This window comes from Chanodichthys erythropterus, chromosome 3 (assembly GCF_024489055.1).
Source record: "Chanodichthys erythropterus isolate Z2021 chromosome 3, ASM2448905v1, whole genome shotgun sequence".
Taxonomy (NCBI): domain Eukaryota; kingdom Metazoa; phylum Chordata; class Actinopteri; order Cypriniformes; family Xenocyprididae; genus Chanodichthys; species Chanodichthys erythropterus.
This window is the reverse complement of record NC_090223.1, coordinates 17173285-17200203: the sequence shown is the minus strand read 5'-3', so window position 1 is coordinate 17200203 and position 26919 is coordinate 17173285. Positions and strand designations below refer to the sequence as shown.

At 35.5% G+C, this 26919-nt stretch overlaps 1 protein-coding gene, 1 long non-coding RNA gene and 4 other non-coding genes across 12 annotated transcripts; 1 reads left to right on the top strand and 5 right to left on the bottom strand.

Moving 5' to 3' along the window:
- Positions 1–1190: 1190 nt before the first annotated feature.
- LOC137017196 (fas-binding factor 1 homolog) lies at positions 1191–22340 on the top strand. 7 transcript variants are annotated; one of them, XM_067381195.1, is made up of 31 exons: positions 1191–1515; positions 1966–1993; positions 2068–2118; positions 2193–2268; positions 2374–2434; positions 4569–4619; positions 4709–4829; positions 4906–4971; positions 5071–5112; positions 5184–5303; positions 5381–5510; positions 6984–7129; positions 7393–7489; positions 8125–8514; positions 8595–8669; positions 8758–8819; positions 10106–10279; positions 13012–13103; positions 13200–13331; positions 13750–13850; positions 13926–14132; positions 16013–16120; positions 16198–16337; positions 17527–17645; positions 17999–18121; positions 18284–18469; positions 19776–19952; positions 20035–20172; positions 20303–20396; positions 20474–20577; positions 22238–22340. In XM_067381195.1, the coding sequence occupies exons 1-31, from the start codon at positions 1513–1515 to the stop codon at positions 22316–22318; spliced, it is 3495 nt and encodes a 1164-aa protein (XP_067237296.1). In that variant the 5' UTR covers positions 1191–1512; the 3' UTR covers positions 22319–22340. The 7 variants fall into 7 exon arrangements, with proteins under 7 accessions (XP_067237296.1, XP_067237295.1, XP_067237294.1 ...); XM_067381194.1 differs by having other exon boundaries at positions 2172–2268; positions 5390–5510; XM_067381193.1 differs by having other exon boundaries at positions 2172–2268; positions 8761–8819.
- A 10-nt stretch (positions 22341–22350) lies between these two features.
- LOC137017198 (uncharacterized) lies at positions 22351–26875 on the bottom strand. The gene is made up of 9 exons (XR_010894574.1): positions 26724–26875; positions 26579–26641; positions 26312–26344; positions 25997–26045; positions 23741–23773; positions 23452–23500; positions 23057–23089; positions 22752–22790; positions 22351–22436 (listed from the first exon to the last, which is right to left on the bottom strand). It is a non-coding gene; the product is annotated as an uncharacterized lncRNA (long non-coding RNA).
- LOC137018239 (small nucleolar RNA R38) lies at positions 22532–22600 on the bottom strand. The gene has a single exon (XR_010894867.1). It is a non-coding gene; the product is annotated as a small nucleolar RNA R38 (small nucleolar RNA).
- Positions 23259–23327, bottom strand: LOC137018238 (small nucleolar RNA R38). Its single transcript, XR_010894866.1, has one exon. It is a non-coding gene; the product is annotated as a small nucleolar RNA R38 (small nucleolar RNA).
- LOC137018241 (small nucleolar RNA SNORD49) lies at positions 23848–23920 on the bottom strand. The gene has a single exon (XR_010894869.1). It is a non-coding gene; the product is annotated as a small nucleolar RNA SNORD49 (small nucleolar RNA).
- LOC137018240 (small nucleolar RNA SNORD49) lies at positions 26419–26491 on the bottom strand. Its single transcript, XR_010894868.1, has one exon. It is a non-coding gene; the product is annotated as a small nucleolar RNA SNORD49 (small nucleolar RNA).
- Positions 26876–26919: the final 44 nt, after the last annotated feature.

Sequence of the window (26919 nt, the reverse complement as noted above, 5' to 3'; positions counted from 1 at the left end):
CCAAATGTTCTCATTATATTGCAATGATCTTGTGTTTGAAACAGTGATTATGTAAAATGAAACTTGTACAGCTAGAATGAAATCATGAGATCAAGTTTTGAAAGAATGACTAGCTGTGTTACAAGTGTTCAGGTATAACTGTAGAAGATCTATATTATTTTGTCTGTTTGTAGTTTAATTTTGTTTTCATGCATTGAGTTGTAGGCCTATAGCTTCTGACAGCTTATCTGCCCTTTCTAGTATTCAATCTGTGGAAACTTCATGCAGAAAAGATATCATATATCAGATATATCACTTGCTATTAATACTGTATGATAGAGGGCTGGATGTCTTTTTCCTTTGGGTTCCTGCTCATGTAGGGGTGGAAGGAAATGAGATTGTAGATACTCTGACAAAAGGATCAATAAAACATGAAATAGTTGATGTACAAGTACCATTATGTAGAGCAGAAATTAAAACCATTATTAAGGGACATGTAAACAAAATATGGCAAGAATATTGGGACATAGCTGATACTGGACGACATCTGTATAGTATACAAAAACAAGTAGGTATAGGCAGAGCAGGAATCCAAAAGAAGAAACGATAATTACACATCTTAGAATAGGTCATGCTGGTCTAAATTTTACATTACATAGAATAGGAAAACACCCCACTGGTCTTTGCAATCACTGCAACTCACAAGAGACAGTAAAACACATTTTAATGGATTGTAAAAGATATGAAGAAGAAAGAAGGGAATTAGAAATACAAGTTGGAAAACAAAACATGACATTAGAAAATCTTCTAGGGAAAACAATGCCTGGGAAAATATTCAGTCCTTTAATGGGGGGGGGGGGGTTCTCTCTCTCTTTTTTCTTTTCTTTCTTTTTTCATTAGTTTTAAGTGCTTCCTTTTTTGTCAAGCTGCTGCCCACACTCCAGTCCAGTAGGTGGCGGTAAATGCACCTTAAGTTGGTTTGCCATCCGCCAATAAAAATAAAAAGAAGAAGAAGAGTTGTAGGCCTACCCATTTTCTGGTTCGCACAGACTAGACTACACTACCCACAATGACCTATTGTAAACAGGAAGTGCGTCACGGAATTTCAAACCCGTAGAACTAATACTGAATGATCAGTGTTTCAGAATTACATAAATAATACTGTTTTGTTCATAAATCTTTCTCTAGAATTAAAGCGCTACTTTATGTGTCGTTTCTGGTAGCAGATATTCTCGATCTTTGACTCAGAGGAACTGATTCAACAACATAAAGCTCTTCCCGTCCGGAACACAGACAGGATTTTATTTTACACCTAAATCTCCTCAGATCTGGGTCCTAATAATCATCCAAACAGAACCAGAACCAGCAGCAAAAGCGGTTCTCCAGCGGGTCCAGAGCAGGATTTGAACGATGATCAGCTGATCTGCGTCTCAGCGCTCATGCTTTTGTTGAGGCTGTCCCGGTTTCCATTGGTAACGGGCACGCGCACAGATTTCACCATAAACACTCCGTTTCTCCTGCTGGGAAGCAGATATGGTAAACATCAGCTTTCTTACTTATATAAAACACAGTATACACAAAAGTAATAAATGCAATATAATACTACTACAGCAAAACGAAACAAACACGTGACGACGGTGGCGTAGTGGTTACAAATCTGGGCTCGTGACAGAGATTGAAGGTTCAAGCCTGGCGTTCATCTAATTACTGAACCAGTAATAAATTTAAAAAAAAAAAAAAGTGTGTAAATTAATAGTACTTAATATAATTATTTTGGGCAGCTTGTAAATAAACATTTAATGCTATGGTATTTAAAAAAAAATAATAATATGCAAAATATGTGTATAATAAATTGTATTGCAAATCAGTGTTGTAAAACAATTTATACAAGCCTGGACCATGTGATACTATTCTGTGGTTTAATACAGTATAATAATAAAATGATAGTAGTAGTTTAATAATATCCCTCATCTTCATCTTTTTCAGACCTCAAAGCAGAAGAAGGGTCTCAGAGGTGAGTTCAGTTTGTGTTTCTCTCTTGTGTTTGATTATTGTATGAGCTGTAATGAATTTTCATCTTTCTCTCAGGCTCTATAGATGACGTGTTAGGAGATCTGCTGGGCGATGATGATGATGAAGGTATCATTCACTGATCTAGTCACAGTATTTTCATGGTTTTACCTGTTTTAAAGGCGAGTGTGTTCGGTCCACAGGTCCGGTGAAGGTGCGCTCGCCTGCAGTCGTGTCCAGCAGACCCGCGGCCGTCCTCACGTCACGCAGCGGGAAGAGGTCTGTCTGATAATGGTTGAAAAACAGTCTGACTGATGAACTGAGACACAGATAGAGTACGTCAGCTGTCTAAATGTCTCATAAAGCGTCTCTCTTTGTGTTCAGATCACTGCTGGACGATGATTTCTTCAGTAAACTGGCAGAAGAGGCTGAGAGAGATGAGGAGGTGAGGCACGAGCTGCTGATCAAACACCTTTAATTATATATTCAACTCAATAAAGCACTTTAAAAACTACAGAGTAAACTAAAATGCGGTACAATTAAAAGAAACTGAGATAAAACAGGCTTAAAAATTAGGTAACGCTTTATTTTAGTGTCCTTGTTACACGTCACATGTAGTAATAACTATAAGTTATGCATAATTACATGAAAATAACCCTAAACCATACCCTATTCATAACCCTATAGTAAGTGTGTGTAGTTAATTATTATTACTCTGTACTTAAATGTATTATTACATTAACACAGACAACTTAAAATACAGTGTAACCAAATTTATTTAGTGCAGAATTCATTATTCAACGTGTTAATACATGCAATATAAAGAAATAATACAGGCAGCTCATTTCTAGATAAATCATTAAGATGAAAGTCCAGATTACCTGCAATAAACATCTGCTCAGTGTTTTATTTTTAAAGTGTTTATTACAATGTTGAATTAGTTTTTGTTTGTGTATTTTCCATTTTCGTGTTTTTGTTTTTTGGTCATTTCTAGAGTCGGGGAAAGTTACTTTTAAAAGTAATGTGCTGTAATATTGTGTTATTTCCTAAAACAGTAACTTATTATGTTAGTTTCTGAAACACGCCTTTGATTACACGAGATATTATACATTTCAGGAAGTTGTACTGTGTCATTCAACATACCTTTGAATGTTCATTCATGTTTATTCTGTAACTAGTATTCACGAGGAAGAGATGACCAAAATGGTTTGGTACGAATATGTGTACTGCTACACCCATAGTTACGATATTGTGCTATTCTTAGTTACTTTTAATAGAAATGAATGCGTAAACAATATTGTTTAATTTTTATTTCGGTTTGGGTTATTTTAGTACTTCAAGTTTAACTAAACGAAAATTAGAAATTTTGCCTTGGAAACAAGAATAAAATAAGTTTGTTAAAAATATTTAAGATTAAGGGTAACAAACATTTTTTTTTTTTGGTTTTAGTATTAAATCTAAACTTTTAGTTTCAATTTTTAGTGATTCTGTTGTGTGTTTTTGTCATTTTTATCAGATTTTTTTTATATGTTAATAAATGTTTTTATATAGTTTCAATATTAAAGTTAAAGTATTAAATGTTAAAGTATTTTCCATTTTAAAGTTTTAGTGATTTTGTTGTTGTTTTTTTTGGCATTTTTATTAGATTTGGTTTTTAATATGTCTAGTGTCGGGTAAAAGTTACATTTATAAAGTAATGCGTTTCTTACAATATCCCGTTGCTCCCTAAAAAGAGTAACTAATTACGTTACTTAGTTTCTTTTTATGGAAAGTAATGCATAACTATTTCTATTAATTTTTATTTTAGTACTTCAAATTAAACTAAACGAAAATGAGAAATTTTGCCTCGGAAACTAAAATAAAATAAATTTGTTACAAATATTTAATTAATATTTATTAATATTTAGGTAATGTATGAACAATTTTTTTAATGTTTTTTTATGGTTTATATCAAAGTACTTTCCATTTTCAATTTAAAGTTTTAGTGATTTTGTTGTGTTTTTGTCATTGCATTAGATTATGTTTTTATATGTCTATATTGTTAGTTTTATTTTTTTTTATTTTAGTTTTAGTTATATGAGTACTACAAGTTTAACTAATAGTTTAATAAGAAATATTGCTCTGGAAACTAAAATAAAATAATAAAAAAAAGAAATACTAAATAAAAAATACAGTTTATTTTATTTCAAGCAATGAACGTTTTTTATGGTTTTAATATTAAAGTCAACATTGTAATTAAAAATTTAAATATTTTCCATTTTCATTTTAAAGATTTAGTGATTTTGTTGTGTGTTATTGTCAGAATCTAATAAAATGTTTTTTTATATGTCTATCATTTTATTTATTTTGATTTGTTTTAGTTATTTTTGTACTTTTAAGTTAAACTAAACAATAATGAGAAATGTTGCTTTGGAAACTAAAAAAAAATAAGTTTGTTAAATTATTTCAGTTGAAGTGATTTTTTTAAGGTTTTAGCATTAGTTAATAACCCTGCGTCAGAGCACCTAAACTCTACCGTCTCATCTATAAAGACTCTTGATTACTTCTACTTGACGTTTATGTGTAAATTTGTGTCTCAGGGCTCTGATGTTTCTGAGGCCGATCCTGCCGCTCTGCTGGACAGCATGAAGGTAAACCAAGCTGCTGCTTCCTGATTGGCTGAAATATGAGCTGTGACGTCATCAAACGTATGGCATCATTCCGGTTTTGTTCATTCCAGGACATAGATGACATGGATGCGGATCTGTTCGGCTCGAAGAGGAAGCCGAGTTCAGCTCCAGTTCAGAGGAAAGAAGCTAAAGGAGGAGCGTCTAAAGCAGGAGATCAGAGCAAAACCACAGGTGCATTTCTCTACTGTGAGATTTTAACTTTGACTCTTAAAGCACCATTTATAAAGTGTTTAATGTGTTTTCACAGAAGAGAAAAAGCCCAGTTCTGCTCCGGCCTCCACAGCGAGAGCTTACAAGAAGTTCAGCTTTCTGGGTAAGAGCAAAACCATGATTTCTGTCTGACAGCGTCAAAAGGTTTCATGAGGGTTTGATTTTCTCCATTTGCTCCACTTTCATGCTGCTTGTGGTTCAGATGATGAAGGTGGGGGTGTTGATCCTCCTCCTCCTGATGAAGGTATCACAACAACGCTTTTACACACACCTCTGTGAGATAAACCACTGAAACCTGTTCTTCATGTTTCACAGATAACGTGGACGATTCGCTGGATGATCTGTTGGGCGATCTGGAACACAAACCAAAGACGACGAAGAAAACCGAGCGGCCGCGCTCTTCCTCACCTGCCGTTCCTCAGAAAACTGAGACAGGTGAGAGCGGTGACGTCTCGCACATCGGAGCGTCACATGACTGACTGTGACCGCTGACATCTCTTTCTGTTCCTCAGCGTCTCCAGCAGCTGCCGTGAGGAAGAGGGACGATCTGACGTTTGATGATGAAGATGATCTGATGGACGCTCTGGGCTTCGGAGAAACAAGCAAAACACAAGGAAACGGACTGACACTGAAAAAAGAGAGGTGAATCCTGCGAGTTAATAAAGACACTGGGGACAATCTTAAAACATCAACCCTGTTAGATTTAGCAAATAATAATAAAACATTCATTCATTAATCAATATTAAATAATTTTCTGTTGTATATAATAGGGTCATTTAATAATAAGTGCTGCTTTTTCCATTCCTTCAATAAATTCCTAAATGTTTAGATTATATATAAAGGAAATGTATTTAATACTAATAATAATACAACTACTACTACCACTACTACCAATAATAATAATATTGTTAATATTAATCACTATTAATTATGTTTCTGTTATATATATAATCCAAAGAATCAGAAAATTAAACATTATTATTATGATCATCATTATATTATTAATTATTATTTACTTAATTTTTTTTTTTGTATTTTTACAAATCTGTTAGATTTTATATAAGACAAAGATTGTCATGAATATTTGTGTATATATTCAGTTTGAAGGCAAAATCATTATATATTAATTTATCTTGAGATGGCATAATTCAATTCATTAACATTTAAAGACAACGTTTGTCTTATATAATGTTTACAATCTTACAAAAATGTACTTAAGAAATACAAAAAAGGCAGTGATTATTGAATGAACCTGAAATGGTTTCTGATTGTTTAGATTATATATAATATAAAAGTATATACTGCTACTACTTCTAATGATAAGACATTATTTACTTACTCTATGGTATTATTCATAGAAAAATCTGATATGTATGTCGTATTTTACTTTTTATGACATAATTTCAACATTTTATATCATAATTATAACTTTTTAATCTCATAATTTTGACTTATTGTTTGACTTTTATTTGATTTTTATCACATAATTATCAATTTCGACTGTCATAACTTCAAAGTAGTGTCATAATTTTGACTTACGTCAGTTTCCACTATCTCATAAGTAAGACTTTAATAATTTAATTTCAATTTAATGTCAATTTGACTCGTAATTGACCTTTCATGTCATAATTTTGATGTTTTATCTCATAATTATAACTTTTTAATCTCATAATTTTGATTTAGTATGTCAACTTTAAATTTCGAATTGGTATGTCATAATTATGACCATTAAAGACATAATTTTGACTTATTATCTCATAATTATGACTACTTATGTCATAATTTTATGCCATTATGATTCAATGGAGCATTTTTTTTTCTTTTGTGGCAAAAATAGGCTTCCATAGATATGCGATGGGAAAAGGGAAAAGAATCGGTCGCGTCAAAAGCTGTTATCAGACGGGTTTCTTTTGTAATTTTGTCTGGTTCAATCAGACATTGGTGGGCAGAGTTACTGTAAATAGCCTCTGCCAACAAGTATATACTGCTACTACTTCTAATGATAATACAATATTTACTAACTCTATGGTATTGTTCATAGAGAACTGTAATATTTGTGGGCTGGATGAATTGAGAAGGAAGTGGTTGTGATTTCTGTGTCTCTGTCCTCATCAGTGATCCTCCTCTGAGAGCTCGCACCAAACTGGATGAGATCTTGGGCAGAGGGACGTCTCCTCGTCTGCTGGAGAGACCCGTCACGGGAGAGAAGAAAGAGACACCACAGATGGAGAAACCGCCGGAGAAGAGCTCAGCGGGAAGAGGTGAACACTGACATGATCTCAACTAATGCTAACTTACCAGAGCAGATTACTGTAAACAGCACAGATCACTCACTTAAGTGCCAGTCGAGAGACAATGATTTAATGATGCACAATAATTGCATATAGATGATATCACAGCTAATGTATACATGAATGCAATACAAGTCACTTTCCATAAAAGCATCTGCCAAATGAAGAAATGAGTATCCAAAACACACTGAAATCAATAAACGAGCACTAACCGTTGATCTTGCTGTCTGTAGCCTCTCTGATGGACGAGGAGGACTTCACGTTCGGCTCTTATCAGCCCACGATGGCTTCGACTCCAGAGGGCCGTCAGTCCCGGAGACAATCTGTCAGGTGAGTCAATTCACAAATGTTACAACATGACTACTGACTAGCAGGTCATCAATGTTACAGACTACAGAAAGTGAGGTTACTCAGTATTTTTGTCTTGTTTTACAATTACAATTATCTAAACATTCTTAAATCAAGAGATGCAAAAGATAAGAAGTCTTATTTTCTGAGAAACTGATCAAAAGGAAGGGTGATTATGCTTAACAAGAAGTTAAAAATCAAAAAAGTGTCTTTCTGAACCCAATGACAAGGGATTTTTCTTGTAAATGCATCATGATTTGTTTAGATATTAGAAAAAAAAGACAAAAATACTTGGACTTTAACAAAACTATGGAAGCTTGTTTCCACCACTAAATAAAGAGAACACAATTTCTCAGAATTGTGTGATTTAAACTCGCAATTTCATGTTGTAAACTCACAATTGCGATTTTATATCCCACAATTTTGAGGAAAAAAAGTCAGAATTGCAAGGTAAATAGTCGCAATTATACCTTTTTTATTTTTATTCAGTGGCAGAAACAAGCTTCCATATGAATCACAAAAATATTCAAATACAAAAAACAAATATTATCAATAATGTTGCCGGTATGTTCATTTTTTTGTATAAATCAGTTTCATTGCTCTGTGTTTTGTGTCAGATTCTCGACTGAAGACGTGAGCGTTCACTCTCCTGAACACAAGCCCAAACCCTCCACACGCGCCGTCCGGCCCAGATCAGACTGGCTCGGCCTGAAGCAGGAGGAGGAGGAAAAGATGAAGGAGGAACCCAAACAACCTGCTCCAGAGATCTTGAAGCCTCCAGCGTCTCCCTCCTTAACGGCCCGGAAAGAGACGCCCGCAGATCCGCCGGCCGCACCCTCGTCTCCTAAAACCATCTCCAGACCGGTGAAGAGAGACGAGGAGGACGAGGACTGGCTCGTTGGAGCGCTCAGTCGCAGGAAAACACAGTTAGTGAGCCAATCAGAGGAGAGAGAGAGGAAACAGGAAGTTTCATCAGGTCCACTAGAAGAAGTGGACGTGTTTCTCAGGTGAAGGTTTGAGATTGAATGTTGGTTGGACTGGATCTGGATACAGATATTTGCTCTAATGTGTGATGTGTGATTTGCAGCTCTAAATCAAATGTCTCTTCAGCCCCACGACTTAAACGACCGGACGAGCCTCCTGTCCCAAACACAGAGTCCAGGTACAGTCAATACAAATAGTGCTGTAATGCTGTGGTCATGTGATTTATGTTGCTCTAAATGTAGTCTGTGTATGTGTGTGTTTTCCAGCAGAGAGTCCACTGGCATCTCCATCCAACACAACACAAGCACAGAAACACCGCATAAACCTGGTACAGTCCAACACTGCACTCTATCAAACATTGTTAAAGGGGACTATTATGCAAAATTCACTGAAGTGTTTGAACACAGACGGGATGTTTTGAGCTGAAACTGCACAGACACATTCTGGAGACACCAGAGACTTATATTACATCTTGTGAAAAGAGGCATAATACATAATATAGACAGGTAAAGGAATTTTTAGAGTGAATATTGAGTGAATTTTGCTCAACTCATTAGCTAGAAATTGTTCGTTTTACTTTAAAATTTAACATGATTATCCAACAAAATCTATTAAAGAAACTATAAAATACAATTCCTTATCCAGTTATCACAAACATTAGGTAAAGAAATTGGTGCAAATATGCAGATTCAACAAATGTAGTGGTATTTTCTTACCTGATTATTTGAATGTTTTAATTGATTTCAGCTGACTCTGATTTCTAAGGTTAGTTGTGTTCCTTTAACTAAAGTCCATTCAGTAAACACTGTTCTAGTCTGTTACCCTTCAAACGTCCTAAAACAACCCTAGAAAACACAACTCACGCCTAAACAATCATTTTAAATCATGAATATAAATCTCAACCAGGAGCAAAAAGATGACTTAAATGATTTAAAATAAGAAAATTAGCTAACACTACTCAAAAAAATTAAGATATTTCTTATTTTAATTACATTTTTGTCTTTGAAGAAGCTGGATGCCTTAAAAAAATTTAAATTTATGAGGAAAACTCATTGATTACTAGAACCGATGAAAGTCTTGGAAATGTATCAAATAATATAACCTAGTAGTCATTTTTCTACTTATGTCAAACTCTAAAATATTTTATTGGGTGGAAATTGAGTAAAAAAAATCCTTATCAATAAAATCAGAAATGACTGCAAAAGTCATGGCGCCTTTTGGAGTCAAAAAGGTTGAGAAGCTCTGATCTAGAGGAACCGTCACTAATGTTCACAAAATTTCTGTGAATGTGCCAGTTTTTCTTACAAAAAAATGTGAAAAAGTCATGGAAAATCATTGGTTTAAAGACATGAGAAGCCCGATTCTAAATTTCAACAGGTTAAATTTAGGCAATAATTCAATTCAACATAATAAAAAGTTAGTTCCCTCTGATTACACACTATTTTAGCATCTGTTACCCATCAAACACCCTAAAACAACCCCATACACAATTCACTTTCAACATGTTCTCACTGTAGTGACCCAGTCATCTGCTTAGAAAGTTAGTGTACGTCAGGCCCTGTTTCACCCCTGATTCCCCTCCAGCCCCTCTTCACTGCTTCTGTCCCGTTTCAGGACTCGATCAGACCCTCTCATCACGGCCCTCAAACACAACCAGCAGCGCACAACACACCGCACACGCTCAGGACCCCAGAACGGCCTCAGGACGGGACGGCCCGACAGAGACACCCCCCTCCAACCCCGTCCACGGGTGGCCCGTGCCCACTATAGCGCCCCCTGCAGCGTGGTGTAGGTGCTGCTAGTGTAGAGCAGTTTATCATGACCACTATTACATAAACCTCACGAAAACACAATTAATACAAAAATATGATTTAAATAAAATAGGGAATTTTATTCTGCATGAAGGAAAAAAGCATAATGCCATTGTGATATTTTCACATTTATTGTGAATTTTTTTTTTTCATAAATTAAACCCAACAAATTAATATTCAATATTAATTAAATAGTTTTATAATAAATCAGGGTTCCTACGCGGTTTGGAAAAGTATGGAAAAGTATGGAATTTGATTTGAGTTTTTTCCAGGTCTGGAAAAGTATGGAAAAAAGAAATTTGTGTTTCCAGACTATTGCCTCTATTCAGTTTTCTAATTTATTATACCTGCAAACTAGTCACTTTGTGGCGAAATTAGCAGTTTTGAATCAAAATACATAATTTATGTGAATCGTTTACATCCGAAGAGTTATTTTTTCGGGGTGAGTGACTGTGTGACACAAGATTCTCATAAGAATTGCAAATGGGGTTACTATTTTTCCATAGACTGGAGTTAGTCACGATCTGTGTCTGTGCTCTGTGGCGTGACAGATCGCTGTAGCGCTCGTGAACCAGCCATCTCTTTGACTTTACTAGTTGCAACACAAAATGATTGAACATCTGAAGGTATGTTGAAAGATACAGTACAACTTACCAAAATCTGTCATGTCACATGCAATCGATTAATCAGCGTTTCAACCGCAGAAAGGCGTCAATAAAACAGCTTGTAAAAATGTCACATTTAGCCTACCTCAGAAAAGCCTTACAATGTCCAATAACTCATCATTTAGCTACAAAAATGAACTTTGAGAGGAGCATTTTGCTAAATATATGCTCTATAGGCTATTACATATTCATTGTATTTGTACTTAACATGTGCTTCTATATTGAATACATAAATCTGTTTTATGACAGTCACCATTTAAATGTTTAGGCCTACATAAAAAGAGTAGAAAAATAATTGTCACTTTTATTATAACGTTATAATAAAAACTTCCTTATGTGTAAGTTAGCCTATATGTAAGTAACTTACGATCAATTTAACCTAATATTATAATGACGTACCAGCTGTGGTTCCCTGTATTGTTTACAGCATTAGTTGAGAGATTTTTTTCTTTGAGGAAATTTGCCATGTACTGTACCTGATAGGCCCAAATTAATCAATACTGAATCAAAGGTAATCAAATCAAAATCAAATCGCAAGCTTCTGAATCAAAATCGCATTCGATTGTGAAATTTGTCAATGCTCAGCCCCGGTGCCAAAATGTTTTATTTTTTATTTTTTACTTGAAGCAAATGTTGTTTTTTCCATTTATTTTCTTTTCAGAGTGCACCAGAATGCTTCCTTTACATGTTAAAATCACAAAAATCTTCTCCTGGGGGAGGATGGCCCCAAACCCCCTACTACTATCAACTATCTATCTAACATGTCACCTTTTTCACCTCTCTTCACTTTGCAAATATGTTTATAGAGTTACGAATTTCTAAAATATTACGGAAACTGCTTGTGCTACTCATACTCGTAGGCTACTCTATAAAAATACTTTGATACATATAATATATGAAACCTATAATGTTTCATATATTATATGTATATATGATACATATAATGTCGAGAACAGAGCAGATGTATAAATCACAGAAGGATCTCTATAAAGGAAATGTATCGAATTAATAGACAAATTAAATATTCACGCCTATGTAGCGAGTGGTATGGCCGGAAAGGGAAACAAACTAAGTCATGCCAACTTGTTAAACGGAATATATTAGTACTTGTAGATTTTATCCCCAACAAAAGTTACACAGGTACGTGGTTTTTAAGAAGAGAAGGGCCTAGACATGAATACTAAATACAAAACTTTATTTCAACAATCAAACACTAATTTAAAAATCACTAAAAGACTGTAGGACCCGGACTACAAACATGAAGCAGTGACATTTCCTCTCTCAAGATCCATTAATCAGTTCATGTGAGTACAGTGGTTCAATATTAATATTATAAAGCGCTGAGAATATTTTTGGTGCGCCAAAAAACATAGAAAGGGAGACCGAGGCTCACCAATGGCAGAAATCGTTTGGAAGGAGGTCTGGAAATTTGAGTATGGAAAAGTATGGAATTTTTAAATGGAAAATGTGTAGGAACCCTGATAAATGTATTAATAATATTTATTAAATCAATAAACTTTATTAATAAAAATATAAATAATATTCTGTATTACATAATGAATTACAAAAGTGAATAATTTAATTAATTAAAATGTTTTATATTAATTAATTAAAATTTAATTAAAAATAAAAATATAAAAATTATTAATAAATATTCCCATTGTCATAGTCTTCTGTATTACTGTAAAAATGAAACAAATTTACAAAATAAAATACAAAAGTGAATGATTTTTTTAAATGATAATCAACAAATAATATTTAAATTCATGCATTAAAATGTAAATAATTTATTATTAAATATTACTATGACCTATGTGTGTGTTATTAAAACAAATGCAGTGAAATAACAGCAATAATAATGTATTATTAAAATATTATCATGATGTAAATATTGTGTTATATGATGTATTAACATATTAGAAATATTAAACATATTTTCACATTACATAAATAAGAATCAAGGGATCTGCTCTTAATTTTCATGAAAATGCATGTTAATGTAAAACATTGATGTGTTTGTGTTTTTAAACCGCTGTTGTTTCAGTGTTCCCACCAGCGGAGGGCGCTGTACCTGTGACACAAACACACACACCTCTGCCTGCAGACAGTCTACAGCAGCTGCTCATACAGCAACAGGTCACACACACACACACACACACACACACATGTTTACAACATGCTCTGATGTGGATTCATCTTCAGTAAACTAATGAAGAGATTGTGTTTGTGCAGTTGGCTCAGTCTCATCTGTGGGGTTTGAGCAGCTCTCTGGACGTGAACGCACACAGACACAGAACAGACACGGACCATCAGCACACAGACGTCACGTCACTGCAGAAACGCATCATTCAGCTGGAGGCACAGGTACAAACACCACCAGCAGACGCTTTACTCTGCATTAACAGAGCCTGAAGCAGCCTTAACTGTGGTAAACATCATCGTCAGCCGTTTCCAAACTTGAGTTTATGTGGGAAATGCAGGGGGTTGGGAATGAATGAAAAGTTACCAACTACTTAAATCATTAAAAACAATTAAAATTAAATTAATTGACTTCAGAAAACATGTGAATGTGTTGTTAAATTATTAAAAATATTAACTTCAAATCTCAAGTAAATATTTTAGCTCGATGGGGTTCATCTGAGTTAAATATTTGTGAAATATCCCTGATATAACTGAAGCTAAAACTAATGCATCAATACAGAATTGAACTGAACTGAACACATCTCATCCAATCAGAACGCAACAAAGAATGACCTCAGTCTTCATGTGTGTGTGTGTTCAGGTGAGGAGTCTACAGCTGGAGAGAGATCAGAATCACATGCTGTTAGAGAGCGTTCAGCAGAGACACAAACAGGACACTGAGCTCATGGAGAACATGCACAGGTAACACACTCACACACACACACACACAGAGTTAAAACAGTGTGGTTTGGTCTCACACATGTCATCTCGACTCAGAGCTCGTGTGAAGCTGCTGGAGGAATCGGCCGCCCAGCGAGAGCTGCGCTCGCGGCAGGAGAACGAGGACCTGGCGGAGAGACTGGCTGCCGTCACACGTATGGCGGAGCAGGAGCGGGCAGAGATTCAGGCGCAGCACCAGCGCAGACTCGCACAGAGTCAACAGGACCGAGACAGAGAGGTGGAGAGACTCAGAGACCTGCAGAGGTGACACACACACACACACAGGTTTCCATGTTTAATGGGGACTTCACATAGACATTTTATACTGTACAAAATGTAATTTCTGTCCCTCTAAAACTCTAAACCTACCCATCACAGAAAACTTTTTGCATTTTTACATCTTCAAAACACTTTTAGTATATTTTATAAGCCATTTCCTCACAGGGACCAAAAAATGTCCCCATAAGATCAAAAATAACTGTCATTACTATCCTTGTGGGGACATTTGGTCCCTATAATGTAGGGAATACCAGGTACACACACACTGATGAAGAGTTGATTCAGTCCTACATTAAATCCTGATCTTCAAATACTTCAGATCAAAGTTTGTCATGTGATTGGTCTGGGATCTGACTGCTTTTGCTCATGGATTATTGAAGAATGTTTTGAAATCCCTTAGGAGAAAATGAATGGGAAAATACTTCCGGAAACTAGGCCACTGGAAAAGTGGGAATCATTATAGCAGTGTTGTTATTGATTACTAAAACTTTTAATAATGTTTTTTATATATAAATGTATAAATATAAGTACATATATAAAACTTTTTTTTATTACATGAAAAAAAAATCTTTCAAAATATATTTTAACTAATGGAAATAAAATAAGCTGAAGTAGCCAAATTACAAAAATGAATACATTTTTTTTTTTATTAAAGTAAAAAATGAATATACAAAATCAACAAATTATTATTCAAATTTAAATAATTGTTTATTATTAATTTAATTGTTATTAAAATTTAAATGACATTAATAATAATGATGTGTTCATACATAATAATTTCCTCAAATAAAATTATAAATGACCATGATGTCGAAATATTGTTCAATCACATTTCAGTAATCAAAACATTAAAAATTTAAAAATTAGAAAATTTTGTAAACTAAATAAAATAAAAACTGAAATTTTAAACTGAAATAAAAATAATGCCAAGTAAAATAATTTTTTAAAAACACCCTAATAAAAATAATAAAACCAAGTAGCAAAAAAACCCTGTAAAATTTAAAAATAAGAGTGAATTCAAAATATTGATAAATATTATGATATTAAATAAATAATACTAATGATAAGATGATTATTGACCAAATTATTATTCTGAGAAGCAGGGATTGTCAACACGTTTTTGTCAGCCGAACCCCTCTGAGCTTAAATATTATAGAATATCAAATATAAAAGTCCCACTGAGATTTTAAGTTAATATTTTAGTAATTTAACAACATATTCATTATGTTGGTTCTCTGATGTTGGTTAACGGGCACGTTACATGCAGATAAACAAATAAAATTTCATCTTTTTTCAGTAAGTGTTTTATTTATTTATTTATTTATTAAATTACTGTATTAATTTTGATTGTAATATTAGCTTTTCATCAAAAAAAAAAATGAAAAGAAAAAGATGATAACTTTAGCTCTAATGTTTAAGTCCTTCTTCAAAAGTTGATTATGGTTACAGAAATTTGGGGGGGGGGGGGGGTATCATAGAATATAATATAAAATATAAATATAGTATAAAATATAAAAATATAAAAAAAAATAATAAAATAAAAATATATAAAAAATATAAAATATAAGAATATAAAATATAGTCCCACTGAGATTTTCATTTATTATTTCAGTAATTTAGCATGCTGTCGGTTCTCTGATGTTGGTTAATGGTCATGTGACATGCAGATAAACAAAAAAACCTATATCTTTTTTTAAGTGTTTTATTCTGACTGTTTTTAATTACTCATTTTTATTTATTTATCAGCATTTCATCAAAAAAAAACTGTGGCTCAAAAGTCCTTTAAAGTTTGATGATGTTTCAGAAATAATCGAATAATCCCACCTGAGTGTAAAACAAGCTCATTTGTTCAACGTGTGTGACAGGAAGTCCATCCTGGAGATGAAGAGAGATCATGAAGAGCAGATCCAGCACCTGAAGAAGCTGAAGGACGAGGAGATCGACGCCGTGACCAGCGCCACGTCACAGACCAGGTGCTGCCCTTCACCGATCACACACAGAGAGCAGACTCTCGTCCGTCAGACGCGTCTCATGAGGTGTGTGTGTGCAGGTCTCTGACGACCGTCATCGAGCAGATGGAGCTGTTCTCCCGCAGGCTGGGCGACCTGTCGTCTCGAGTGGAGAGCTCACATGAGCACACGGCGCAGGGACTGGAGATCGGAGCCAGACAGAGAGACCAGCAGCTCAGAGGTGCCGCAGCAAACATCAGGGCTTGACATGTGCCTTCGTCCCCTAGGACCACATGTGCTCCTAGTTTGGACAGTTTAGAAGCTCAGAAAGAACTGTAGGAGCGCAATGAAAATGCCAGAAACAGTTTATGTTGTATCCGAAATACCAATAATGACCAGAAAACATTTTCTTAAAGGATTAGTTCACTTGTGAATTAATATTTCCTGATAATTTATTCACCCCCATGTCATCCAAGATGTTCATGTCTTTCTTTCGTCAGTCAAAAAGAAATTAAGGTTTTTGAGGAAAACATTCCAGGATTATTCTCCATATAGTGGACTTCAATGGAGCCCAAACGGTTGAAGGTCAAAATTACAGTTTCAGTGCAGCTTCAAAGAGCTCTACATGATCCCAGACGAGAAATAAGGGTCTTATCTAGAGAAACCATTGGCCATTTTATTAAAAAAATACAAATTTATATACTTTTTAACCACAAATGCTCATCTTGTACTACTCTGCGATGCTCCACGCATTGTGTAATCATGTTGGAAAGGTCACACGTGACATGAAAAATTTTAATTCTAAAGTGAACTAATACTTTAACGCTAGACTTTTAATTATAAACCAGCCCAAAACACACCCGGACTCTTATTTTGAAATGTCTATGCTGTACTACTCCCAGCTGCCCATTTAAACATATAAGGGAGATTAAATATGTACTCTTAAAACCATCTACAACATATTACAACATAAACACCATAAAGTAAACATTGTGATAATTCAATCAATAATCAATCTATTGGCATAAATCTGCAGTATTCAGTGATTGTGAACCACACAACAGAGCCATGTTTTCACTTTGAATGCGCAGTGATCATAATTATTTAATGAATTTAAATAATAATCATACTAGGCCATATCTCAATTCCTGTTTTACAGCCTCAAATTTAAGACCACTTCAAATGAAAATTAAAACTTGTGTTATACCATTTAAAACATTTTACTTTCTATGACCTTAAATTTGAAAAAAAGTGAATTTAAGTTGTTTTACAAGACCTGCGAGGACCTCGTTTATATTGGCACATGTGCTGCTGAACACATTTTGCAGTTCGCACACATCTATTTTTAGTCATAAATGCGAGTGAAGCGCTCGTCCGCTCCATCCCTGGCAAAACAACTGAGCTGATGTGAATGTGTTTTTGTGTCTCAGTGCTGCAGGAGCGTTTGAGTCAGCAGCAGCGCGAGATGAGCGACGAGAGGTCACGTCTCAAAGAGGTCATCGCCAAGATGGACACACAGCTGGCCGAGCAGCAGAGACAGCTGGAGAAGGTCGAGAAAACCCTCTGAATGCACTCCACACACTCGCTCTGAACATGAATAAAACACTCATATACATTATCAGTCAGAACACTTTCCTGGATAGTTTGAAGGATAATAAGGAACGGTTCCAGTTATATTGGACAACTGCGCTGGTAGAAGCGTGTAGTGACGCCGCCACTCAGGATTGGTCACATGTCTGTGTTTCTATGTAGCTGTCCAAGTGCACTAATTGAACGACGTAAACACAAGTTAATAATAAAAATAAAAGAAAAATCTGATCCTCCTCCATAACGCAGTCACTGTTTACATCTAGTACCGTCAGTGAAAACGGCTCATGAAGTTACGCTGGTGTGTGTGTTTAGGAGCACTGGCGTGTGACATCAGAACAGGCCAAAGCTGAATCATCTCTACGAGGACTAGAGGAGGAGAGACGGACCATGATGCAACACTTCAGCATGGAGAGAGAGGAGCTGGAAAAAGCAAAGGTCAGACCAAAATCACTCATTAAACATGATTTAAATTATAGATTACACATCAATTACAGATCTACTGTACATCTATCTCTCCCTCTTTCTCATATATATATATATATATATATATATTGTGTGTGTGTGTATATGCACATATATACTCTCTCTCTCTCTCAGAGCGCTTTGCTGGAGGAGCAGCAGTCCGTCATGCAGCACTGTGCTGAAGAGCGGCGGAAGCTGGCGGCCGAGTGGAGCAGGTTTCACACGCAGGAGAAGCTGCGTCAGGAGCGGGCCGAGAGAGAGGCCAGCCGCGCCATGGAGAGAGACGCCAACAGAGAGGGGTCCATCCTCAGCATGGCACAGGTGTGACTGATGATATAAACCTCACGCAGTGCAGTTCAGACACTATCTGTACCGTATCAGCTGATCACAGTACAGGACAAAAACTGCATGTGTTTGCATGCATTTATTCATGCTTTACAGCTAATATTAGAAGCGGAAGCCGATGCATTTTTTAAAAAAAATTATTAATTTTATGTAATGAGTTGAGTTAGATCCCAGACACAAACAGCATCATTTTATGTCATAGTTGTATTTCTCTTTACTAATATTATTCTATTATAACATTTAAATCTTAACAATCTGATTTTTGAGTTAAAAACGTGCAATTAAAAGAAACAGTTGTTAGAATTGGAATATATAATAATAGAATGTCAGAATTCCCTGAAAAGAGTCTAAATTGTGAAAATGTAAAGTCGCAATTAACATATTTGTTAATCTGTGGCAAAAACAGTAATAAGTCTTTTCATTCTCAAAGCAGACCATTCTACGCTTTTATGCTTGTTATACTTACAGAAAAAAGTTTTATTTGGAGTTATAATACTTAACTTATAATAAAAACCATAAAAAAAACAGAGTAAAACAGAATAAAATGACAAAATTACTAAAAATTTAAAATTAAAATGTTATTATATATAATAATCTGTCTCAAAAACAACTAATGTACACATAAAAATGATAAATTAAAAATGTAATATATAAAGTAAAATAATCAAATAATTACATTTTTATTTTTTATTTTTTTATTACATATTACATTTTTAAAATTAAATTTTAATTATATATATATATATATATATATATATGAATTTATAAATATATAAATTCAAATATAAATTATAAAAATATATAAAAAACAAACTAAAATAAAATTAGACTAAAACTAAATATAAAATTACAAAAATGTAATCAAATTAAAATGAAAATTGAAAATATGAAAAAAGTAATCCAAAATATTGAATTAAATATATAAGTTACATTTATATTATATATAGATTATACATATATTTATATGTATTTTAATTTAATATTTTTTTATATACATTTATATATTTAATTCAATATTTTGGATTACTTTTTTTCATATTTTCAATTTTCATTTTAATTTGATTAAATTTTTGTAATTTTATATTTAGTTTTAGTCTAATTTTATTTCAGTTTGTTTTTTATTTATTTTTAATAATTTAGATTTGTTCATATTTTAATTTGTGTATATATATATATATATATATATATATATATATATATATATATATATATATATACATATATATATATACAAATTAAAATATGAACAAATCTAAATCCTTGTTTCCTTGGTGATATTCAGGAGCAGGCCGAACTGAAGCTGCGCTCCGGAGAGCTGAAACAGAAGGAGGAATCGCTGCAGAAAGAGAGAGACGGCCTGGAGAAAGAGAGACAGGAGCTGGAGAGAGAGAAAGAGAAGCTGAGCTCCACGGCGCTGCGACTCAAAACACGCGCACAGGAAGTGGAGGCGTTCAGTAAGGTAAAAGACTAAGTAAAGCACTATGGTCAGCGCTGCGTTTGACACCCGATCATGTGACACTGAACCGTCTCCTCACGTGCAGCTGGCGTCCGAGCGCTTCGAGGAGGGAGAGCGAGCGCTGCGGGAGGCCAGACAGGTGGAGGCTGAACATCAGACCAGACTACGAAACATACACACACAGATAGAGCGACTGAGACAACAGGAGCACAACTTACAACAGGTCACTGCTAACCACCGTCTGACACTAACACACAATGTCCTATTTATAAACCTAATTATTTTTTGATGTCACAGTAATGTAGTTATCTAGTTACCCGACGCTGCGTAACTCTGATCATGTGACCTCTCAGGAGCGCTTGAGGATGACGGATCATCACAGAGACTTGGAGCGACTGAGACACACTCTTCCTGTCAATCCAGTGGCGTCAGCGCCTCTCATCGCAGGTAATGTGTCCGTTCACAGACCCACTGCAGGCGTTCAGCGTCTCAGACAGTGAGTCACATGTGTGTGTGTTTGTTAGATTTCTCTCCAGCGTTGGCCAGCACACACCTGAGCGCTGCTGTCAACCCGGTGCCCGCCGAACTACACGCCCGACTCGCCCTCATCAAACACACCGCTGAGAAGGTACGACGACACCGATTCACTTCACAGCTGATAACATCACAATAGGGTCATTCAATACCCAGTTTGCCCAAGTAATGATACGCTCTGATACTAGAGAGGACCAGAACCTTTCAACTGTCCACCATTAAAGAGGCTTCACATGGTATATGGATTACACTTATATACATTGTATATATACACAATGATGAATTGAATAATTCAAACATAATTCAAAACAGAAAAAAAAACCTCATTTAAATGCAAAAGTAAAGCCAACAGCACCTGAACGACTCAAGTGAATAACTGAAATAAAGCAACACTTTGGTTCAGCAAAAATAGCCAAAAAAATAAAAAGAAAATGTGCAGAAATAAAAGAACACATGCAAGAATAATTCAATAAAAAAGGGAAAATCTTCCATGGATATTGAAGCCATTAATCTAATGGTGTAAATAAAATAAAGTGAAAAAGAGTTTATATATAATCCAGTAAATTTTTCAAAAAACACAGTATATACATTAAACACAAAATAAGTTCAAGGGCATATTATATACATAAATGAAATGATTAAGTGAATAATTCAACCATATTAACAAACCAGAAAAATATCCTCATAGATGCCAAAGCAAACAGTTTAAGCTACTCCAGGGAAAAATCAACAATTCAGTTCAGCAAGCATAGCCAAAATTAAATAAATTAAAATATGCTAAGATAAATTTCACCATATTTGAAGCCAATAATCCAATGGCGGAAAAAAAAAAAAAAAAAAATCAGATCAGACAAGGATGTAGTTAATCCTAATTACATGCCATTTACAATCCACTTCAACGTGAAATGAAGTCAATCGGAGCAGGTGTAACAAAGGCTGAATCCCAAATGGCACCCTAAATCCTCACGGTCTTCCTCTGAGTCTGCACTTTTGTAACGTAACGCAATGATGGACATCCAAGTGAGTGAGGGGCGGGCATAAACACAGGCCAGCATTTCAGGATGGATGTTTAAACATTTCTATGGCCATGAGTGATTATAAGTGACCCTTACCCAGAATTCTTGGAGACGGTGTTCAGAGTATCAAACTACCACACAATTCCTACTAGTTCCACAGCATGGAGGATGTGTATGCATGGCATATTTGAAACAATTTGCTAATGTACAAATGCATATTATATACTGATCTAGTATTCCATTACCACATGAATTCAAAAGTATGGAAGCTTGTTTGTCACGGAACAATTAAAAAGGTAATTATAAAGTCCAATTCTGAGGGGGGGGACCTTTAAAGACAATTGAAAGTTTATACCACACAATTCTAAGAATTTGCAAGGTGTAAAGTTGCAATTTCTTTTTATTCAAGGGTTGAAATGTGCCTCTAGAATATTACTTTTAATCTGCCATTGCAATGAATGGGCATTGTGGGTTAAATTCTTGCCTTCACAGGGAACTCGTTTTATCACATTTAAGAGCTTAATTGACAATTATTAGATTATGAAATACTTAAATGTAGCATTCTCTCAATGTTTCATTAAATCCACAGTAATTGCAGACAAGTTCACAAATCACTAAACCAGTACAATCATTGGAATATTCTATTTCAATGTAAACACTGCATAAATAGTTGACATTATTGCCCTAAATGGACAACATCCCACCCACGCTGAAGTTTTCTGCCCATTTCTCTAACAGGACAGAGACTTCCTGCAAGAGGAGCAGTTCTTCCTGGACACCCTGAAGAAAACATCGTACAACTCAGTCTTCAACACATGACCATAGACACTGGAGACATTTTGATACACTTTATTATGAAATAAACATTGTGTTTATAAAAAAAAAAAAAAAAAAATTTGTTATTCTCATGTTCTGATGTCACTCGCCAACACAGCTTCTGCAAAAAATGGGGGAGGTGGAAAAAAAAAAAAAAAAAAAAGTCATTTACAATTCATTTATAAAAAAATTTTTTTTATTTTTTTTTATAGTATGTGAAGCCTCAGATTACCATAACTCAACACAAGTTTCAGACAGGGATAACTTCTCTCATCACAGGCTTGAATGTCTAAACACTGATCTTGGGTCAGATTGTTCCTTCATAATCCCAGGAGCATGTTAATAAACCATCAGAACTATTCTGACCCAAGAACAGCATTACTACAAAAAAAAAAAAAAAAAAAACTACTATAAATGTACTTTGATTTATACGTACAGCTGTGAAGCAGGAGACCTTGTGGTGTTTCTGCTCCATCTGTGAAGAGAAAACCAGAGTCAGACAGGTTTCACACCAGATTACAGGTGCAGACCCTCATTGGCTTTGGCTTCCTCAGAATAACTGGAGCCATCATTAATGGGCATCAGAGGGCATTTCCAGCAGAGTCGAGGCTCGGGCATCCCGGGGGGGGTGGGTGTGGGTATGGGTCCCCGAAATGCCACAAACCACGACCCTGCTTTCAATGCAGCATTTATCATCAGAGGAAGAGCCAGACAAACATGTGAACAGAAAGAGATCTTTACCTGATCAGCACCGAATCAGATTCAGACGTTCACCTGGAGAGAGAAAGAGCATGTGATCAGATTCAGTGTTTCCAGAGGTTTCAGTTATTCTCATGTTATGCTGTCACTCTCCAACACTCAGTTTCTGCAAAAAGTGTGTGTGAGGGGGTGGGACGTCACTTCAATTCATTTAATTTTTTTTTTTTTTTTAATAATAATAATGTGAAGCCTCAGATTACCATAACTCAACACAAGTTTCAGACAGGGATAACTTCTCTCATCACAGGCTTGAATGTCTAAACGCTGATCTTGGGTCAGATTGTTCCTTCATAACTATACTGACCCAAGAACAGCATTACAAAAAAAAAAAAAAAAAAAAAAAAAACCACTATAAATGTACTTCGATTTATACATACAGCTGTGAATCCAGGTGAAGCAGGAGACCTCATGGTGTTTCTGCTCCATCTGTGAAGAGAAAACCAGAGTCAGACGGGTTTCACACCAGATTACAGGGGCAGATTCTCATTGGTTTCCTCAGAATTTTACTGGACCATCATTAGTTTCTCACAGGGCATTTCCAGCATGGCCGGGGCTCGGACACCCGGAGGTCGTGGGACCCCCAAAATGCCACAAGCCACGGCCCTGGTGGAACTGCAGCATTTATCACAGGAAGATTGACAAACATGTGAACAGAAAGATCTTTACCTGATCAGCTCTGAATCAGATTCAGACGTTCACCTGGAGAGAAAAAGAGCACGTGATTAGATTCAGTGTTTCCAGCACAGTGATGAACTTCAGATCTGCACATTGTGTCTCAGATTCTGCTTCGCCATCGTCAGTTATCGCATCAGACGGCTTTTCCTATACAGCATCTTCATCACAGAACACAGTCAACCTGATATAAAACACTTATGTAGATGAAGTGGGAAACAAAGCTTTAGGAAACCAAAGCAATTGGTTCAATTGATTCAAAATCATATTAAATTGCAGTGCTTGTTTTGTTTATGGCAATCACGATTCCTCCAATAAATTATATTGTAATTATATTAAAAGTCCTCGATTGGAATTTACCATGTCGATTAACTGACAAAATACAGAAGTGGCACATTTAACGGACGAGAATCCATGAACCGCATCATTAGACCGTTTTCTAAGGCTGTACGTCATTAAATCAAAATATAGCATATAGCACTCCATTACACAGTGCTCCGTATGATGTTAGGATGACTTTTAAAAACGTTCAAGACATGGTTACGGCCTTGACATATGCCGAGAGTTTGGGTTGCTCATAAGGTTCATCTGGAAACACAACATGCTCCATTTCACCAGATCTGTAACGTAAAGTCACTAATAAACCTACGGCAACAGGAGAAGGCATCAATGTCAACCAGACGAGGAATTATATGCTTTATAAACAAACGATTCTACTTTACAAACCCTTCCCTATTCTACTTGCGGAAAAAACTGAACTGGTGCAGCGTTTGTTCCGCAAGTAGAATGGGGAAGGCGTAGGACATAAAGCGCAAGCTTTTTGAAGAACACGGAAAGCGGAAGAACATTCAAGGCGATTGTGTTTATAAAGCATATACAGTTGTATTCATTTTAAAAAAAACGATGGTTTCACTAGATAAAACCCTTATTTCTCGTCTGGTATCGTTTAAAGCCCTTTGAAGCTGCACTGAAACCAATTTTGACTTTCAACCATTTGGAGGCCATTGAAGTCCACTATAAGGAGAATAATCCTGGAATGTTTATCAAAAACCTTCATTTCTTTTCAAAGAAAGACATGAACATCTTGGATGACATGAATGCAAGTAAATAAACAGAAATTTTACTTAAAGGGGAACTAATCCTTTAAATCACGCCAGAGCGCGTACACACCTCACACACCAGATGCCATGCGCAAGGCAGTCGGACGGTGGGGTTTTAGAGGTTAAAAAAATTATATAAATACTATTTGGTTTCTCACACAAACTGATTGTTTCGTGTCTTAGGACATCAATGTGTCGTCACGAGCCGCAGGGTTTAATTTGGATTTGTCTGTGCATGTTTTTTTTTTACTCTCATAGATTGTGTTCCCATTGACACATTATATGAATGACAGACTGCAACAGTTGGAGTTAAAAATCATAATTTGTGTTCTACTGAAGAAACAAATCACCTACATCTTGGATGCGCTGGGGGTAAGCAGATAAACAAATGTTTGGGTGAACTATCCCTTTAAGTTTATACTATGCATTTTAACAGTGTTCAATAAAACCATATGATTAATTGCTTTGATACAATTATTTGAACCAATTACTACCTCACCGTTATGCATTTAATAATAATAATTATTATCTTAAATCATTTTAAAGGTTGTTCACTTGGGTCTTTTAGTGCCCAGTTGTTCAAACATAATGTGATCTTAGCTATGGGATTGGATCAAATCTTGAAAAAGGGTTGTTCAAAAGAAAGGATTCTGAAGTTAGTTCAGATCACAATCCAATCTTGGTTTTGATTTGGATAAAATCAGTTTGTTCAAAACTTTAGTAAGATTGGGGTACCTTTAATCCTTAAAAAAAAAAAAAAAAAAAGGATTATACTGATCCTGTCAGATTTTAGAAATAAATAATTTTTAAACTGAAAAAACAAAAAAGAAAACATCAGGTAATATACATAGCTCTTGATTAGTTTAACTGTTAAATTAGAAGTAGACATTTGGCTACATGTATAGCCTTTCAGCTGCCGAGTTTAAAGTAAAAAAAGATTGGTGCAATAAAATTATGCCCAAACAGCTGTAAATAAGCAATACATTTAATACAAAGTGTTTCAAGTCAAGGTCTGAATGGTGCTAGAAAGCTACAGGCAGTTGAGTTTAAATCAGGGTTGGAGCTAAACAGGACCAGAGTTCGCCACCCCTGTCCTAGAGGTTCAATCCTGTAATGAAAAAAACAGATCTATATGGTGATTTATACGTACAGCTGTGAATCCAGGTGAAGCAGGAGACCTCGTGGTGTTTCTGCTCCATCTGTGAAGAGAAAACCAGAGTCAGACGGGTTTCACACCAGATTACAGGTGCAGATTCTCATTGGCTTCGGCTTCCTCAGAATAATTGGAGCCATCATTAATGGGCATCAGAGGGCATTTCCAGCAGAGTCGAGGCTCGGGCATCCCGGGGGGGGTGGGTGTGGGTATGGGTCCCCGAAATGCCACAAACCACGACCCTGCTTTCAATGCAGCATTTATCATCAGAGGAAGAGCCAGACAAACATGTGAACAGAAAGAGATCTTTACCTGATCAGCACCGAATCAGATTCAGACGTTCACCTGGAGAGAGAAAGAGCATGTGATCAGATTCAGTGTTTCCAGCACAGTGATGAACTTCAGATCTGCACATTGGGTCTCAGATTCTGCTTCGCCATCGTCAGTTATCGCATCAGACGGCTTTTCCTATACAGCATCTTCATCACAGAACACGGTCAACCTGACACCTCTAGTGACCAAAGTCACTTTTAAAAAGGTAATGCATTTAAAAAGGAGGAAAAACGATGCAACACCCACCTTTTAAGTGAACTGTGCACACAGTAAACCAGACAATCCTCATCTCGATGCATTAAATTCAGCCTGCAGAAAGACGAATGAAAAGTTAAACACTGACCACCATCACGAGTGTGGTTAATAAAATCACTCTAATCGACAAACTCACATTTATCAAGGTGGTCTGAAGGCGCTGTGTTCGTATCTCCGCGTGTAATTCATTATAAACGCGTTTTAGTCGCGCTAAAATCTTCTTTGTGTCTGATGAGATCTCGTCCACGTGTTGCGCGGCGAAAGAGAACGAGGAACAAGGAGCGTCCGCTTTTATAGCGCTGAAACGTCACGACCCACGTGACGGGGGGTGT

Coding starts and splice junctions, on each gene's coding strand:
- LOC137017196 (XM_067381192.1), top strand. Junction 7,130..7,392: donor GAAGAGCTCAGCGGGAAGAG/GTGAACACTGAC, acceptor TGCTGTCTGTAG/CCTCTCTGATGGACGAGGAG. Junction 13,104..13,199: donor AGCTGCTCATACAGCAACAG/GTCACACACACA, acceptor GTGTTTGTGCAG/TTGGCTCAGTCTCATCTGTG.